Source organism: Callithrix jacchus, chromosome 14 (assembly GCF_049354715.1).
Source record: "Callithrix jacchus isolate 240 chromosome 14, calJac240_pri, whole genome shotgun sequence".
Classification (NCBI taxonomy): domain Eukaryota; kingdom Metazoa; phylum Chordata; class Mammalia; order Primates; family Cebidae; genus Callithrix; species Callithrix jacchus.
The window spans coordinates 27,319,128-27,336,278 of NC_133515.1; the positions used below are offsets into that span (position 1 = coordinate 27,319,128).

Here is a 17,151-nt window from a genome sequence, read left to right on the forward strand (position 1 = left end):
TCTATTCTGGGACTCAAATAGCCCCAGATTTGGCCTCGGTAGTCCCCTTGAACAACTTCTTTGATTGAACCCAGAATAACACACCATTCTCTTAGAGGGACCAGCGTCCATTTTTTCCTTTTCCCACCAGCAACAGCCCAGATTTTCATGTTTATTGTCAACCACGTGATTCGGTTGGGATGGACCCCACCTCAGCCCCAGGGGCATGCCCTGCTTAGCTTAAGCCAATCAGTGTATGCCATTATTCTCCAGAACACAGTGATTGGTCCGAGAGTGGGTAAATAACCTGCGAGAACTGACCAGTGAGAACTGAGGAGATATCTGATAGGACTTCTGGGAAAGAAGCTTCCTATCTCTTTCCAAGGGAGCTCTCTCCCTCTGGTGGATGCACTGTAAAGATGTGAGGTGTGGGCCTGTTGAAGCCATTTCTGCTGCCAAGAGAGAAGTGAATCTGAAGACAATTTCAATATACAGAGGTCGGGAGAACGAAAAATTGCAATAAAACAGGACTGGGGCTCTGGTGATGCCACACATTTCTGGATCATTCTGTGCCTGAACGTATCTGTGGACTGGTTAATTATTTGAACCAGTAAATTGCCTTTTCAGAATGGGCGGAGACTTCTGTTGCTTGCCACCAAAGGACCCTAAGTGATACACTCCCCCGAAACAGCAAAGGAAGGCTGCCTGTGGCAGGCAAGAAGCAAGAGGATGGGTTATATTCCTTTCCACCAAAACAAAATAAAACACCTCTAACCCTGCTGGTCTCCCTCTCCAGTCTGAGAGCTTCTGGAGACACAGCCACTGTGTGTCCCGGCCTCTAGGAGTAACGCATCGCTGTGGTGAGTGGTCACTAGGCATTTCATGACTAACTGTATGAGGGCTGTTAAGGTTGCCTGGTTCACCACAAAATCCATAGCATCTACAACAGTGTATGAGACACACAACAGACATTTATTGAAGAACTGCACAGCTCACCCCAGCATGCCGCTGACACCCACCTCGAATCCACCAAAGAAAAGCAAGCTTCAGCTAAAATCTTGCTTAACATTTTATTCTCCTGAGAGGGGAGGGCAGCAGAGGGAGTCGGGAGAGGGAGACTGGAGAGGGGATTCTGAACCGAGGAAGGGAGGAGCCAGCAGAGTCTGCTGAGGTTCCTGGGATCTGAGGACAGGAGCCTGTGCTTCTTCCACAGGACACGGTGAGAGGGCTCAGAGAGGACCTGGAGCAGAGAGAAGAGCCAGCTGTGGGCAGGTGTGGTGGATCCCCAAGGAAAAGCAGGCACTCAGAATGTTATTTGCTTAAGGTCCCACAGCCACCTGCCGCTGCTGAGGACACCCAGCGGCACATCCAGGAAGCCGGTCGGGAGCCTGAGCAGGTTGTAAGGCCTTGAAGAGAAAAGCCACAAGCGCCAATGACAGGAAATGGTGGGGACCCCCGATCTGCTAGCATAAAGTTCCAGAGCATCAGCAAGTGCCAGCTGAGCTGCCAGAGCCAATCACCGAGGCCCCTTTCTGGCCCCTTTCCTTCAGCCGAGGCCTGTCGTCTCGGGGCAAGCCTGGGCAGCCATGGAGGGAGAGTCCTGGAGCTCCCTGGCCTGAAGGCATTCCCTAGCCCAGCTCTCGGGGCCCAGGGTTGTGGGGGAGGATGTGGCCCCAGCGCCTGACCCCAAGGGCCTGTGCTGGGCTGGGGATTGGTGTTTGAGTGGGGGGTCTGATGACCTTGCATAGCTCCAGTCTGAGGACATTTCCTCAGGGTCAGATCCATACACACGGTGACCTCCTTCGATTCTCATTCCAATCTCAGAAGTCAGGATTACTGTCTGCCCTTCACAGATGAAGACACTGAAGCTCAGAGAGGTCAAGTTATTTGCTTAAGGACACACAGCCAGGGGGAGAGAGAGACTAGCTTGTGTCTGAAGTCAAAGCTCTAATCAGTATTTCTCAAACATTTCTAGCTAAAATCCATCTGCTTAATTCTCCACATTTTCCTGTCCTGGGAGATGGGGGAGTAATGTGTCCTAAGAAGGCAGCTCTGATGTATCCTGGGGGAAGCTGTCTCCAACCCTCGGGAGGCACCTCTGCTCTCACCTCTGCACTCACCCATAGAAGATTTGCACATCCTGATGTCCACACAGATCTCCTTGGTGTTTTCTCTGGCCATGATGCCCTTGGTAATACAAGGCAGGTACCTACTTATGGCCTTTTGGCAGAAGTCACGCCATCGTGGCTTCATCCTCCTGCACAGTTGGGTCTCAGCAGCATCGGAAATGGCTTCCTGCAGCAGTAGTGCCACAAGATTATAGGGTGAGTTCTGCCCAGGTCTAGCACCCTGCAGGTTCCAGCAGTGCTGGCAATGGGAGTACTGGGTACAAGGAGCAGGCGCTTGGTACCCACGGGGCCAGAAACTGTAGAGACAGGGCTCAGCCCACACTCCCAGATCCCAAGGCCTGGCCCAAGCCTGGCCACATAGGGCTCCTGACACAAGGACAGTTACCCTGCTGGGGCCGCAGCCCCCTGTCCACCTGTCCCCTGCCTTCTGTGTGGAGAATGGTGCCTGTGGCTACCAGGCACACATTAAATGCTCTGCCATGTAGCCAACTGGGTCCAGGACCTGGCTGGAGACTCCAGCTAGAGGGGGTGCATAGGGAAGACTGGTGGTGGGGGGGGTCTTGGCTCATTTGGTTTTGAAGTCTCTTCTACGCCATCCCGGGGGAGGAGGATGAATCTGGGTATCCAGGGCTGACTGTGAGCCTGCAAGTGCCAGGATGCTGAGTAGTTTGGGGGAGCAGCGGACAGGGAAGGAGGGACAGTGAAACAATCATTCTTGGTAGTAGCTCAGTCATTTGTTAAGCATTACTCAGTGCTGGACGTGGAGTGAAGTACATTCCGCCTTCAGCTCTTCTAAAAAACTTTGGCAGCAGGCCCATTGGCTCAGCCTATAATCCCAGCACTTTGGGAGGCTGAGGCAGGTGGATGGCTTCAGCTCAGAAGTTGGAGACCAGCCTGAGCAACACAGTGAGACCTCATCTCTACAAAAGTACGAAAATTAGCTGGGCATGGTGGCGCACACCTGGAGTCCCAGCTACTCAAGGGGCTCAAGGAGGAGAATGGCCTGGGCCAGGGAGGCAGAGGCTGCAGTGAGCCGAGATCGCACCACTGCCCTCCAGCCACGTTCACAGACAACATCCTATCTCAAAAAACAAAGCTTTGGCAACTTGCAAGATAGGGACTATTATCCTTCCATTTCAAAGATAAGATGAGGCTCAGAAAGTGGAAGTGACTTGCCCACGGCCATGTGGCTTAGAAGTAGCAGATCTGGGATTTATCAATCCTGACCCAGGCCTCTTGGGGAACCAGCTTCCCAAAGCTCTGCCTTGCACACAAATGTTAGGGCTTTAGGGGAAGATTCCTAACTTCTCTGGGACAAGCCCTCTTTGAGGATACATGATGAAGACCATGTATACTCTGCCCTCTGACTCACACAATTCCAGAGAGTCACGAACAATTTCACAAGTTCTCTGAAATTCATGCACAGACACATGGGGGCTCACAGCTTCCCTTCTAGGAAGCCCTCCTCCGGGGCCACTGTGCAGGGTGCCCTGGGCTCCCATACCCCCATCCTAGTCACAGGCTGGTCCCTCCATTGAGTAGCAGACAGGAGGCTCCGTGGCCCCCTGGCCTCACCTTGGTGGGCTCCTTCACCATGTCCTTCAGTGTCTGGATCATCCTCAGACAAGTCTTGCAGCGGAAGCCCAGCTTCTGTGTTTTGGTGAACAGATCATCCTGACAGGAAAAAACGCCCCTTATGGTGGTCTCTCAGACTCTCTAGGAGCCTGGGAAAGTGCCCAAGGAAGGGCCCTTGGTGTTTCTGAGGCCCGGAGCATGGATACACCGAAGGCCTGAACTGGCAGCCTGGCCCCTGCCCACCTTTCTGCTTGTCTTAGAGGCACACAGAACCTGCCTCCCACACCCCTAGGACTTTCCCAGCCCTGCCCCTGCCCCTCTCCTGTTGAGGAACTCCCAAGGGAGTCTGCCTATTTGGATTCTGCAGCCCTAGGCTCCTTGAAGGGTGAGACCCCAGAGGATCCCCTTGGGGGAGTCTACCAGGTGTCTGTACTCTCCTGGCCAGAAGTGAATTCAACAAAACCAGCATCTTCAGAAACAGCCCAGCTTCCACCCCCATCTCCTCCCCGTTAGAGAGTTCCAGCCCTCACCCCAGGAGCCACCCAGGGAGGAAGGAAAGTAGAGGGACTGTGGGAGGTGAGCAGAGAGCCAACGTGTACCTGGGGGCCCTCCTGGGCCAGGCATGGACAGGATCGCTCCTTGTCACCCAGGTGGGCTGTCGCCAGGTCATAGTACTCAGGGCTCTGACGAGAGACGACCAGACCTGAGGAAGACGGCACTTCAGCTTCCCCTCCACAGGTGGAAGGAGAGGAAAAGCCCATTCTCCTGTCTGGTGGGAGCCCAGGAGGTGGCCAGGGCCCAGGACAGGAGCTGGGCCTTGTAGGCGGCCAGGAGACCTGTCCACACGCTCTGCCCTCGAGCCGCTCTGACCCACTCTCAGCACAAACACATATTCTCATGCTCCTAGAAAGCCAGGAGGGGAAGACTCTCCCTTCTCCTCTGTTTCCCCAGCAACAAAGGTATGGGGGTCAGTTTGTCTAGAAACTTCCCCCAGCTCCTTTCAAGAGATTTTCTTTTTTTACCTTCCATCCAGATGGCCCAGCCAAATCCACTCTCCCTTCCAGGAGTGTCCTTGCCCTTGGGGCTCACGCTGACCCCAAGGCCTGGGAGAGAGCAGGCTGCAGGGGGCAGGAAGTCTGCCTTGAACAGGGAAGAGACCCTCTTCTCTCACCAGCCCTCACATTTTAGCCAATGTGGGCCCAAGGAAAAGCAGACCCACTGTTGAGGGCCAATGGCCTTTACCACACAGATGTGCGGACCGGGACTTGGGAGGCAAAAGGGGGTCCCAGGCCACAAGTGTGGCCAGTAGATTTAGGACCAGAATCCCCAGCCTGTGTCTCTCCTCCTCAGCCAGGCCACTGACAGGCTAGGCAGCACACTGGGCTAAGCCTTGCTCTGAAGGGATTGCTGGGCCTCCAAGAAGGGGGAGAAAACTGGGGAGAGTCAGGGGTACCTGGGTGCCCACAGAGCCCGTGCTCCGGGTTCAGCCAGCCAGAGAGTGCATTGCTAGGTGGGCCATTAGGATCAATCCCAAGGGGAAGGCCTTACCTGGGTTGCCCAGGAGCATGGCAGCAAGAAGCAGGAGAGCCCAGGTAGCCATGGTGGAGAGGCTGCTGAGATGTCTTCCACACCCTGTGTTATGGGCAGGGAGACTGCAGCCTAACCTTTCTCAGGTCTTGCTCTTTTTGTATGTCATCTTCTCATGTCGCTAGGTTTACCACAAATACCAATACCAGTTTGTGAAGAAGCAGGGCAGGGTGGTGGGAGCCCAGAGGATCCATGTCCTGTGGTCTACACCCCATCCCCACACAACTAGAATGTGGGATACCTGGGGTGTGCTAATGGAGGGAGAATCCCCAGCCGTGGGGGGTCAGGCAGGGCCCTTGCTTGTAAGCATCCCCATCCCTCTGCCTCTTCTCTCCACTTCTCCCTCCTCCCGTCCCTGGGTGTCCAGGCTGATGCTGTTCTTGGCTGCATCCTCATTCACCCATTCTCCCAGCTACCAGATTTAGCACACAAAAATTCCTGATTCCCAGTTAAATTTGAATACAATGATATGATGAAGAATAAATAATTTAGTACAAGTATGTTCCAAATATTGCATGGGACATACATATACTAAAAATTATTGCCTGGTGTGGCGGCTCAAGCCTGTAACTCCAGCACTTTGAGAAACCAAGCTGAGTGGATCGCTTGAGCTCAGGAGTTTGAGACCAACCAGGCTGGCGACATAGAGACCGCCATCGCTACAAAATATCTTTTAAAATCAGCCAGTGGGGGTTTGGAGTGGTGGAAAAAAGCTACGCATGGTGGCACATGCCTATGGTCTCAGCAACTCAGGAGGCTGAGGCAGGAGGATTGCTTGAGCCCAGAAGGTCAAGGCTGCAGTGAGCTGTGATTGCACCACTGCTCTCCAGACTGGGTGACACAGTGAGACCGCGTCTCAAAGAAAAAAAAAAAATTGTTTTCCTGAAATTTCAAATTAAATTGAACATCTTATATTTTCTCTGGCATACCTAGCCCAGGCCTTTCCTGGCTCAGATAAGAAAACTGAGGCCTGGAGAACAGGAAGTACTGACTTAAGCCATATGGCCTGCTGGGGACATAGCTGGGACCAGAAACTGGCCTCACTCTCCTTTAGAGGGTCCTTTATCTCAGGCTGATCAGATGACTTAGGGACCCAGCCAGCACCAGTTGACACCCACTCTTCAGCACCTCCTGCCCTCAGATCCCTCTTAAATATTATCTCATTATTTTACCTCCCAAGGAATCCCTTCACCCACTGAGTCCCAAACGTTAGCCCAGTCTTTTCTTCTACAAATTGTATCTCTCCTGGTCTCATTCAGGGTCCTGCTCTCCACTCTGCTCTTTTTTTTTTTTGTGGTGGGGGGAGGCTGCAGTGCAGTGGTGCAATCTCAGTTCACTGCAACCTCTGCCTCCAAGTTCAAGCAATTCTCCTGCTTCAGCCTCCCAAGCAGCTGGGAATACAGGTGCGCACCACCAGGATGAGCTAATTTCTGCATCTTTTTTAGTAGAGATGGGGTTTCACCATATTGGCCAGGCTGGTCTCGAGCTCCTGACCTCAAGTAGTCTGCCCATGTCAGCCTCCCAAAGTGCTAAGATTACAGGCGTGGGCCACCGTGCCCGGCCTCCACTCTGCTTCTGCTGAGAAGAAAAAAGATGGCAGAGTTCCAGCACAGGAAGGCCTCTCACAAGCTGGGTGCACCTTGAGCAAGGACTCCACTTGCCCATCTGTAAAATGGGCCCCACCTTGCCTGCTCGCAGGGCTCCAGGATGGTGTGTTCCTGGGTGTGAGGAAGCTACGTAGCTTGTGATGTGCTGTGCAAAATAGGCTATTGTCACAGGTCAGCATTCCCAAAGTGGGCTCTGGAAAAACTGGCTCTGTGGGAGGCTGAAAGTGCTGTTGAGGAGAGCAGGGGGGCCTGCCCTCAAGTGGAAATGCTGGGCTCACATGGTTCGCAGGCCTGTTTCTCGGGGCTTCTGGGTCCATTTAGCATGCCCGTGTTGGAATCCACAGCCTTTCCCCACATCCTTTGGTTTTGGGATGTGATTCTTTGTGTGTGTGTGTGTGTGTGTGTGTGTGTGTGTGTGTGTGAGAGAGAGAGAGAGAGACAGAGAGAGAGTCTTGCTCTATTGCCCAGGCTGGAGTGCAGTGGTGGGATCTCAGCTCACTGCGACCTCTGCCTCCCGGGTTCAAGGGATCCTTCCACCTCAGCCTCCTGAGCAACTGGGACTACAGGTGCATACCACCATGCCAAGATAATTTTAAAACTTTTTTTTTTTTGTAGTGACAGGGTCTCCTGCTCTTGGGCTCCAGCAATCCTCCCTCCACCTCTCAAACTGCTGGGATTACAGGCGTGAGCCACCGCACCTGCCCTTTGTGGTGTGATTCTTGATGGATTAATGACAAGTAGCTGACCTGGTCACCCTCTCAGGCTGGAGTGACCAGGGGTGCTACTCGCCTAACAACCTCTGGAGCCTTGGTAGCAGCTGTCGTGGGAGCAGGAAACAGACAGTCGGGCCCCACCCCAGAGATGCAGCCTGAGCTCCTTCTCATGGTCACTTCCTCTCCAGCTCAGAAAACGGGGCGGGGGGCAGAATCGAGAATGAGAAAAGTAGGTTTGCAAAAGGCACCCCCTGAGCGATCAGACCAATCTGAGAAGAAGGAGATCCTTGAATCCTTTCTGGCTGTTCACCCCTCCCCCAGGAAGACAGACACACTCACTCACATGCACGTATACTCCCAAACACATCCACATCACACACTAATACACACACACACACACACACTGACCCTCTCTCCAAAATACACACATTCACACACACTCACAGACTCAGACACACTCCCAAACACCCATACACTTACATACAATGACAAACTAACTTAAAGTCACACACTCTCACACACACACCACACACACACTCCACACCGTTATTCCTGCCCATGTGAAAGCCACTGAGTGTTGGATTAAGAAACATGGACATGAAGCATTTTAAGCACTTTTTGTCTCCTTTTATTTTTACTGGAAAAAAATGTAATCAGGATAAGAAAAAAAAAAACCACTTATAAGCTCACCAAACAAATACAAGCCTATTAAGATTTACATACACATTTATACTTTTAAATGCATAGGTTTGTAAATAATATAAGTTATGTAGACATATACTATATGTATATATACACATACAATAGGTGATTATATATGATAACAACTATTTTTAAATCTTTATTTTATTTTATTTTTATTTTTGTATAGTTGGAGCCTGGCTATATTGTCCAGGCTTGTCTCTAATCTGGGCCTCAGATGATCCTCCTGCCTTGACCTCCCAAAGTACTGGGATTACAGGCATGAGCCACCATGCCCAGCCAAACTATTTTTGCTTTTTGTTTTTCCTTTTAGAAAAAAATAAAATAAAATTTTTATTTTAAGACTAACAGATACAGATATTTTTGTTTTATTTTATTTTTTAAATTCACTTTTATTTATTTATTTTTGAAACAGGGTCTCAGTGTGTCACCCAGGCTGGAGTGCAATGACATGATCATAGCTCACTTCAGCGTTGAACTCCTGGGCTCAAGGAATCTTCCCGCATCAGCTTCCCAAGTAGCTGGGAATACAGGCAAACACCACCACACCCTGCTAATTTTTCTTTATTTTTTTGTAGAGTTGGGGCCTTACTATTGTTGCCCAGGCTGGTCTCAAACTCTTGGGTAACGAGTGATCCTCCTGCCTCAGACTCCCAAAGTGCCGAGATTGCAGGTGTGAGTCATCCCAGGCTACATGGCTTTGATCACGGGGAAAATGGAAAGAGTGAAGCAGAAAGACGTGGTACCTGTATAGGAAAAGCAGATCTTTCCAGGGACTCTCAGCCTCCACCTCAGTGATCTGAACTGTGTCAATGATGACCCGGGCTGCAAAGGGCAATAGGAAGGGAGTCTTCTGCTGGACCTTCACTGACAGTTTGTTTTTTGTTGTTTTCTGGTTTTTGTTTTCGTTTTTTCTTTTTTTTTTTTTTCTTTTTGAGACGGAGTTTTGCTCTTGTCACCCAGGCTGGAATGCAATGGCGCGATTTCGGCTCACTGCAACCTCCGCCTCCTGGGTCCAGGCAATTCTCCTGCCTCAGCCTCCTGAGTAGCTGGGATTACAGGCACACACCACCGTGCCCAGCTAATTTTTTGTATTTTTAGTAGAGATGGGGTTTCACCATGTTGACCAGGATGGTCTCGATCTCTTGACCTCGTGATCCACCGCCTCGGTGTTTTTGCTTTTTGAGACAGAGTTTCACTCTTGTCACACAGGCTAGATTGCAATGGCGTGTTCTCAGCTCACTGCAATCTCCTCCTCTCGGGTTCAAGTAATTCTTCTGTCTCAGCCCCCTAAGTAGCTGGGATTCTAGGTGCCGACCATACCACGCTAAATTTTGTATTTTCAGTAGAGACAGGGTTTCACCATGTTGGCCAGTCTAGACTCCAATTCCTCACCTCAGGAGAGTCAACCGCCTCAGCTTCCCAAAGTGCTGGAATTACAGGCGTCAGCCCTTCTGCCTGGACTTCATTGACACTTTGAACAAAATTGGTATTCTGCTAGGGAGGATGAGAGGGAATGGGAATCGCATAGGCAATGGCAGCGTTAGCTACTGTAGAACACACACACACACACACAGTCTTGCTCTGTCCCTCAGGCTAGAGTGCAGTGGTGCAATCACAGATCACTGCAGCTCGGTCTCCAGAAATCCCCCCACCTCAGCCTCTCAAGTAGATGAGACCACAGGTGCTTGCCACTACCACCGCTGCTGATTTTAAAATTTTTGGTAGAGATGGGTCTCTATATGTTGCCCAGGATGGTCTTGAACTCCTGGACTCAAACGATTCTCCCGCCTTGGCCTCCAAAGTGCTGGGATTATAGGCATGAGCAACCACTCCTGGCTTTGCAGGCAGGACTTTGTGATAAAGGAGGCAGATTTCAGGAAGAACTGATAGGACTTTGTAGCTATTTGATTACAAGAAAGAAAGAAGAGAGAGGAGGCAAAGGGTTTACTAGTATTTGGGGCCCGGGAGGTTGAGGGACAAGTTGTGAAAGTTAGGACAAGGAGCTTGTTGGTGAAAAGCTGAGTTTGAGGTACTGTATTTGTGGCTAGCTTGTTTCCCCAACTGCTTGAGGGCAGGGCTGCCTCTGCCTGTCCGGGTCTCCCATCATGCCTAGAACAACTCTCAGAACAACCGGCAAACTCATTTCACCTCAGATGAAGAAACCAGGACTCAGAGAGGTCCAGTGAATTACTTGCCAACACAGCTAGGAAGGGAACAGTGTGAGGATTTGAACCCAGACCCCATGACTCCAAAACCCAGGTTTCCTCCCAGTCCTACCCTAACTCAGTCTCCAGGTTCTCAGTGCAGGGCCACCTACCTGTCTCGGGGCCAGGTCAGGCACTACTCCCCCGTCTCAGCAGGCCCCCTCCCTCCTAACCACTGTAGACCTTGGTCTCATGGGTGAAGACCACACTGATGGAAAAGATCTTGAAAGATGACTCATGTCCGTCTTTATTGTGGGAAACTTGGTGAGACCAAATATTACAGTGAGTGTTTGTCTGGGTGTTGAGGGGTACGTGACAAAGCTCATGTAGTTAGTCCCAAGCCTCCACCAGGCCTCTGGGGTCCCATGTGAAAAGCAGCTGGGGTAGATCTTACCCAGTTCCCACCCACCATACCCCAGGAACTAGCCCATTGCAAGTCAAGCCCAAGCCTCCAAAGAATTCCTGAGTAAAATATTGCCTTCTATATCATCTTCTTTTTGTTTGTTTGTTTTGAGGCAGAGTCTGGCTCTGTCGCCCAGCCTGGAGTGCAGTGGCACAATCTTGGTTCACTGCAACCTCCGCCTCTTGGATCCAAGCAATTCTCCTGCCTCAGCCTCCCGAGTAGCTGGGACTACAGGCATGGGTCACCACGCCCAGCTAATTTTTTTTCGTATTTTTAGTAGAGATGGGTTTCACCACGTTGCCCAAGCTGGTCTTGAACTCCTGACCTCAAATGATCTTCCTGCCTCAGCCTCCCGAAGTGCTGGGATTACAGGCATGAGTCATCGTGCCTGGCCACCTTCTGTATCTTCTTTAGAAAATCTTTACTTAAAACACAGGAGGGTATTTTCACTTTTACATTTAGGTCTATAACTAATAGACCCAAACTATAATTTTAATGTTTACATTTAGGTCTATGACTCATCTCAAGTTAATGATAGTGTGAGCTGGGTTGAAGTTCTATTTTTTCATATCAATTTCTTGAAAATATTTTTCCTTTCCCATTGAATTGGTTTGGCAACTTGATTGAATATCAATTGACTGTGAGTCTGTTTGTTGACTACTGCAAGAATATAATAATAATAATAAAGCAATCCAATTTTTTAAATGGGCAAAATATTTGAATGGGTAATTCACAAAAGAAGATAAGAATGACCAAAACATTTGAAAACCTGCTCATCATCACGCCTGATTACAGGCATGAGCCACTTCACCCAGCCAAGAAATTCTATATTAAAACTATACTGAGATGGTGGCATCAACATGACTAAAATTAAAAAGACAGAAAACCCAAATGCTGATGTGTATGTGGAACAATTGGTACTCTTAACCATTGTTGATGGGAATATAAAGCACTATAATAAGCCAGGCACGGTGGCTCATGCTTGTAATCCCAGAACTTAGGGTGGTCGAGGCAGGTGGATCACAAGGTCAGGAGTTCGGACCAGCCTGGCCAACATGGCAAAACCTCATCTCTACTAAAAATACAAAAATTAGCCAGGTATGGTGGTGGGCACCTGTAGTCCCAGCTACTCAGGAAGCTGAAACAGGAGAATCCCTTGAACCCGGGAGGCAGAGGTTGCAGTGAGCTGAGATCACGCCATTGCACTCTAGCCTGGGGGACAGAGGGAGACTCTAACTCAAAAAAAAAACTACAATAACAGAAAACTAGATTGACAGTTTTTCAGAAAGTTGAGCATACAACTGCCCTTCTACGTATTTACCCAAAACTAAATGCAAACACCTCTACATGCACAGACTTATACAAGAATGTTCGCAGACATGTCACCCAGCAATCCTACTCCTAGGTATACACCCAAAAGATATAAAAGCAGATTGAAATAGATACTTGTACATCAATGTTCATATAAGCATTATTCACAATAGCCAAAAGACGGAAAGCACCCAGGTGTCCATTGACAAATAAATAGATAAACAAGCCGGGCACAGTGGCTCACATCTATAATCCTAGCACTTTGGGAGGCCAAGGAGGGAAGATGGCTTGAGGCTAGGAGTTTGAGGCCAGCCTGAGTAACATAGTAGACCACAGCTCTACAGAAAAATTTAGAATTAACTGGGCGTGGTGGCATGTGCCTGTAGTCTCAGCTACTCGGGAGGCTGAAATGAGAGGATTGCTTGAGCCCAGGAGGTCAAGGCTGCAGTGAACCAAGATCATGCCACTGCACTCCAGCCTGGGTGACAGAGTGAGAGCCTGTCTCTCAGAAAAATAAAAATTAAAAACTTTAAAAATGACTAAACAAAATGTACTGTACATATGCAATGGAATATGATTCAGCCAAAAAAGGGACACAGTTCTGGTACATTCTACAACATGAATGACCTGCAAATAATTATGCCAAATGAAAGTCAAACACAAAAGTATAAACATTGTGTGAGTCCACATAAAATTTCCAGGATCAGCAAATCCACAGGGACAGAAAGTAGATTAGAGGTTGCCAGGGGCTGGAAGGAGTGGGAAATGAGGGACTTAGTGCCTAACAGTTACCAACGTTCCATTGGGCATGATGAGATTGGTTTTGGAAATAGATGGTTCCAAATAGATGGCTACACAACTGTGTGAGTGTAATTAGTGCCACTAGATTGTACACAACATGGTTATAATGGCTCATTTTGTTATTTCTAAATTAATATCATTTTTAATTGACAAATCATAATTTTATTTATGGAGTACAATGTGATGTTTTGATATACATATACCATTTGGAATTATTAAATAAGGTAATTAACATATCTATCACCTCCCTTATCATTTTTTGTGGTACACATTTTATATTATATGTATTTTACCACAATAGAAAAAAATTGTTTTAAAAGATTGTTCATGTATTGTTAGGTGTATGCACCTAAAGCAAAATAAATATATATATAAAAATAAAAGATTGTTAAAAGAAGATGAAAAAAGTAAGAACAAATAAATAAATAAAAGATTGTTCACAGAAGCTTCTTCATAAGTGCCAAAAATTAGACATAACCCAAATGTTCATCAACAGGGTGAAGAAATTAAGGTAGAGCCATACAGTATAATACTACTTGGCAATAAAAAGGAATGAACTACTAATACATGCAACAAAATGAATAAATCTTTTAAAAAAATGGAGGAAAAATAAGCCAGACATGAAAGATGACATTCTGTATGATTCCATGTGTATGAAGTTTTTGAACAAGCAAAATTCATGTATGGTAAAAGAAATCAGAGAAATGGTAGGAGGTAGGAGGAGGATGTGAGGATTATTGGAATTGCACAAGGGGGATTTTCTTAGGTAGTGAAAATGTTCTATATCTTAATTAGCTTGTGAATTGCATGAGTGTATACATCTATCAAAACTCCTCAAACTGGACACTTAAGATATAAGCATTTCACTATATGTAAATTATATCTCGATTTTTAAATGATCCAAAAAATTCTTTATATTTTTTTAGATGGAGTTGCACTCTTGTTGCCCAGGCTGGAGTGCAATGGCCTGATCTCAGCTCACTGCAACCTCTGCCTCCTGGGTTCAAGTGGTTCTCCTGCCTCAGCCTCCTGAGTAACTGGAATTACAGGCATGTGCCACCACACCAGGTACAATTCTATCTAACTGACCTGAATATCTAGTGTTCTATTAACACCACATTATTTAATCCTGCAGTTTTCTTTTTCATATTTTCCTTTGAAATTACTTTACTTTTAAATTGTACTTTGGGTAATATTGTATATACTATAATACTTTATATTCTAAAAGCATATATAAGGTATAATACTTACATACTAAATATTAAATATATACTACATGCTAAATATATTTTAGAAATTATTTTGACCAATAATATATCAGATTGTAATTATCACTTTAAATTTTGTTATAACTAGAAATTACTATGGAAAAAATTCACTTCTTTATAGTCACTCTTTCAGCCATGATCATAATATACTTTTTGGGGTTTTTTGTTTTTTGTTTTATTGGCAGGTCTGGCTGTGCTGCCCAGGCCAGAGTGCAGTGGTGTGAGTAGTTCGATCTCGGCTCACTGCAACTTCCACCTCCTGGGTTCAAGTGATTCACCTGCCTCAGCTTCCTGAGTGACTAGGATTACAAGCACCCACCACCACACCTGGCTAATTTTTGTGTCTTTAGTAGAGATGAGTTTTCACCATGTTGGCTAGGCTGATCTTTAACTCCTGACCTCAAGTGATCCACCTGCCTCTGCCTCCCAAAATGCTGGGATTCCAGGAGTGAGCCACTGCGTCCAGCAGATCATAGTATGACTTTCTATTTTTTTTTTCCAAGTCATCTTTTTTCTCTCTCGATAGAGTTTTAGGAAGAATTCTCCAGTGCAGGGGAGCTGAGCATCAGCCAACCTGGGACCCCGACTGTGGTGCTCTTGGGTGGCCAGGAAGGAGATGCAGGGGGCCTATCTCCTCACTGGAGGTGGCAGGGTTGCTGGGGAACAAGACTGCAGAGGGATGCTCAGCCAGGAGCAGATTCCTCTCCTGCTTTCTCCCCAACTTGTGCAAATGACTCAGAGCTTATTCAAGTGACATTTTGATATAACAAAACAAAATGCCGGGGACTCAAAATGAGACAATTAAAGGCAGCAAAAGAGAAATAAAATACGGAGACAATCAGCCAAGAAAGACATGGGAGAAAGCAGATGATGGAATATAAAGCGAAGCAGCACTTTATGGTATGTTTTCCACCAGACTTTCTGAAATTAAAAAACATCATGGCCCTTTCTTTAGAGAACTGGTCTTCTCAGCACCGGTCACAGCAAACAAGCAGTCCCTAGATGTTAACTGTCTGATTGCACTTGGGAAAATATTATTGAATAGCTTTGCCCTAAAAATGAGAAGAAAATACACCTATCAAATTTCATGGAATATTTTTATATTTCACCAGCATCCATTCATCTTTCACTTTTGATAAATATTTCCATTATCTCTGATTTCAGGAATTCTGTACTTTCAGGCACGAGGTTTACTAACTACACATCTGCCTATTTACTCGGATTATTTCCTTTACTTAACAGCTTTTTGTATTATCCAGTTTTCCTGATAGTTTGTATAGATGATTGCCTGATTTTCTCAAAAACCACCAAGCTTCCCTTAAGCGCCAAAATTATTTTTATTTCTTTGCAGTAATTTCAATTTAGATTTCAGTCCTGGCTTACATTTTGGGAGACCCAGCTATTTGCCAAAGCCTGAAGGCACAGAATGTTTATTCTCATTAATGTCCTTTCTACATCAGCATTCAGAGTTAGTGGCTGTCATTTTTCATGATGATTTTATTTATGGATTTCTAACCTCTTTGTTACATGATTTTAGGGTAACTTTCTATATGAATGACACTATCCTATATCGCCTTCCTTTTTCATCCCATTCTAGATATACCATGAGCTCTAAAAAATGACCCTTGCCCAAATTCACTGTTTTCTTAAGGTACAGATTTCAGCATTGAGATGAATTCCCTGGCTGTACTTTGTCAATAGTTTTCTCATCAGTACAGTTTATTGGCTTCATCACCACAAGCTTAATTTAGGAGACATCGAATTATCTGTGGATCAATTTGTCAACTGGAAATGCTGTTTCCTTCCACATACAATTTATAATCTTGGAAATTTTCTCAATAAGACTCTGTTAATATGTTGCCATATTAAAGTTAATTAAAATTTACAACTACAATAAGAATCATAATTTTATGATAGGAAAAGAATGACTTGGGATATATAAAAAAACAAGCTGAAGCCTGAGGCAGTGGCACGCACCCGTAGTCCCAGCTTCTTGGGAAGCCCTGAGTTTAAGAGCAGCCTGGGCAACGTAATGAGACCCAATCTCCAAAAAAAAGAATGAAATGGTCTAAAGCCTTTCCCCTCTAACTTTCACACCTCTTCAGAATGTATCTTTTGAGACTATGTTATCATTTATTAAATAGTATTTTATTTTGAAAACAAAATAACTCCAGCCAGTCATTGTGACTCATCCCTTTAATTCCAGCACTTAGGGAGCCTGAAGTGGGAGGATCACTCAAACCCTGAAGTTTGAGATCAGTCTGCACAATATAGTGAGACCCCATATCAAAAAAATTTTAAATCTAAAGAATAACTTGGGCTGGGTGCAGTGGCTCACACCTGTAAGCCCAGCACCTCCATCACTTGAGGTCAGGAGTTCGAGACCAGCCTGACCAACATGGTGAAACCCTGTCTTTACTAAAAATACAAAATTAGCCAGGTGTGGTGGCACATGCCTGTAATCCCAGCTCCACAGGAAGCTGAGGCAGGAGAATTGCCTGAACCCAGGAGGCAGAGGTTTCAGTGATCCGAGATCATGCCATTGCACTCCAGCCTGGGCAACAAGAGCAAAACTCCATTTCAAAAAATAAAATAAAATAACTTAAGAACATTTGTTATGCCTGTTTAAGAACATTGTATATCATAAATATTCATTTGCTATGTAAATATAAGATTTACTGCCAGCTTTAAGATATAAACCTAAATGAACATTTTAATCAAATTGAAAAACAAAAACAACTCCTCAGAAGCAGCTTGCCACCCAAAATATAAACATGAGTGAGAAAAGCAACACAAAGAAAAACACCTTGGGCGGCTCTCTGACCCTCCATTTTACCTGCCTTCCAGCCGGACTCCCTTAGGCTGAGAA

General features: G+C 46.6%; 1 protein-coding gene and 1 pseudogene across 1 annotated transcript; one reads left to right on the plus strand and one right to left on the minus strand.

The window, feature by feature from the left end:
* Positions 1–407: 407 nt before the first annotated feature.
* LOC100400940 (granulysin) lies at positions 408–5,339 on the minus strand. The gene is made up of 5 exons (XM_008980394.4): positions 5,232–5,339; positions 4,283–4,386; positions 3,684–3,782; positions 2,100–2,274; positions 408–1,219 (listed from the first exon to the last, which is right to left on the minus strand). The coding sequence occupies exons 1-5, from the start codon at positions 5,281–5,283 to the stop codon at positions 1,209–1,211; spliced, it is 441 nt and encodes a 146-aa protein (XP_008978642.4). The 5' UTR covers positions 5,284–5,339; the 3' UTR covers positions 408–1,208.
* A 9,882-nt stretch (positions 5,340–15,221) lies between these two features.
* On the plus strand, positions 15,222–16,161 carry LOC100401307 (putative G-protein coupled receptor 160; annotated as a pseudogene).
* The last annotated feature ends 990 nt before the right edge of the window (positions 16,162–17,151 follow it).

Coding starts and splice junctions, on each gene's coding strand:
- LOC100400940 (XM_008980394.4), bottom strand. CDS start 5,283: ATGGCTACCTGGGCTCTCCTGCTTCTTGCTGCCATGCTCCTGGGCAAC. Junction 4,387..5,231: donor CATGCTCCTGGGCAACCCAG/GTAAGGCCTTCC, acceptor CGTCTTCCTCAG/GTCTGGTCGTCTCTCGTCAG. Junction 2,275..3,683: donor TGGTGAAGGAGCCCACCAAG/GTGAGGCCAGGG, acceptor CTACTGCTGCAG/GAAGCCATTTCCGATGCTGC.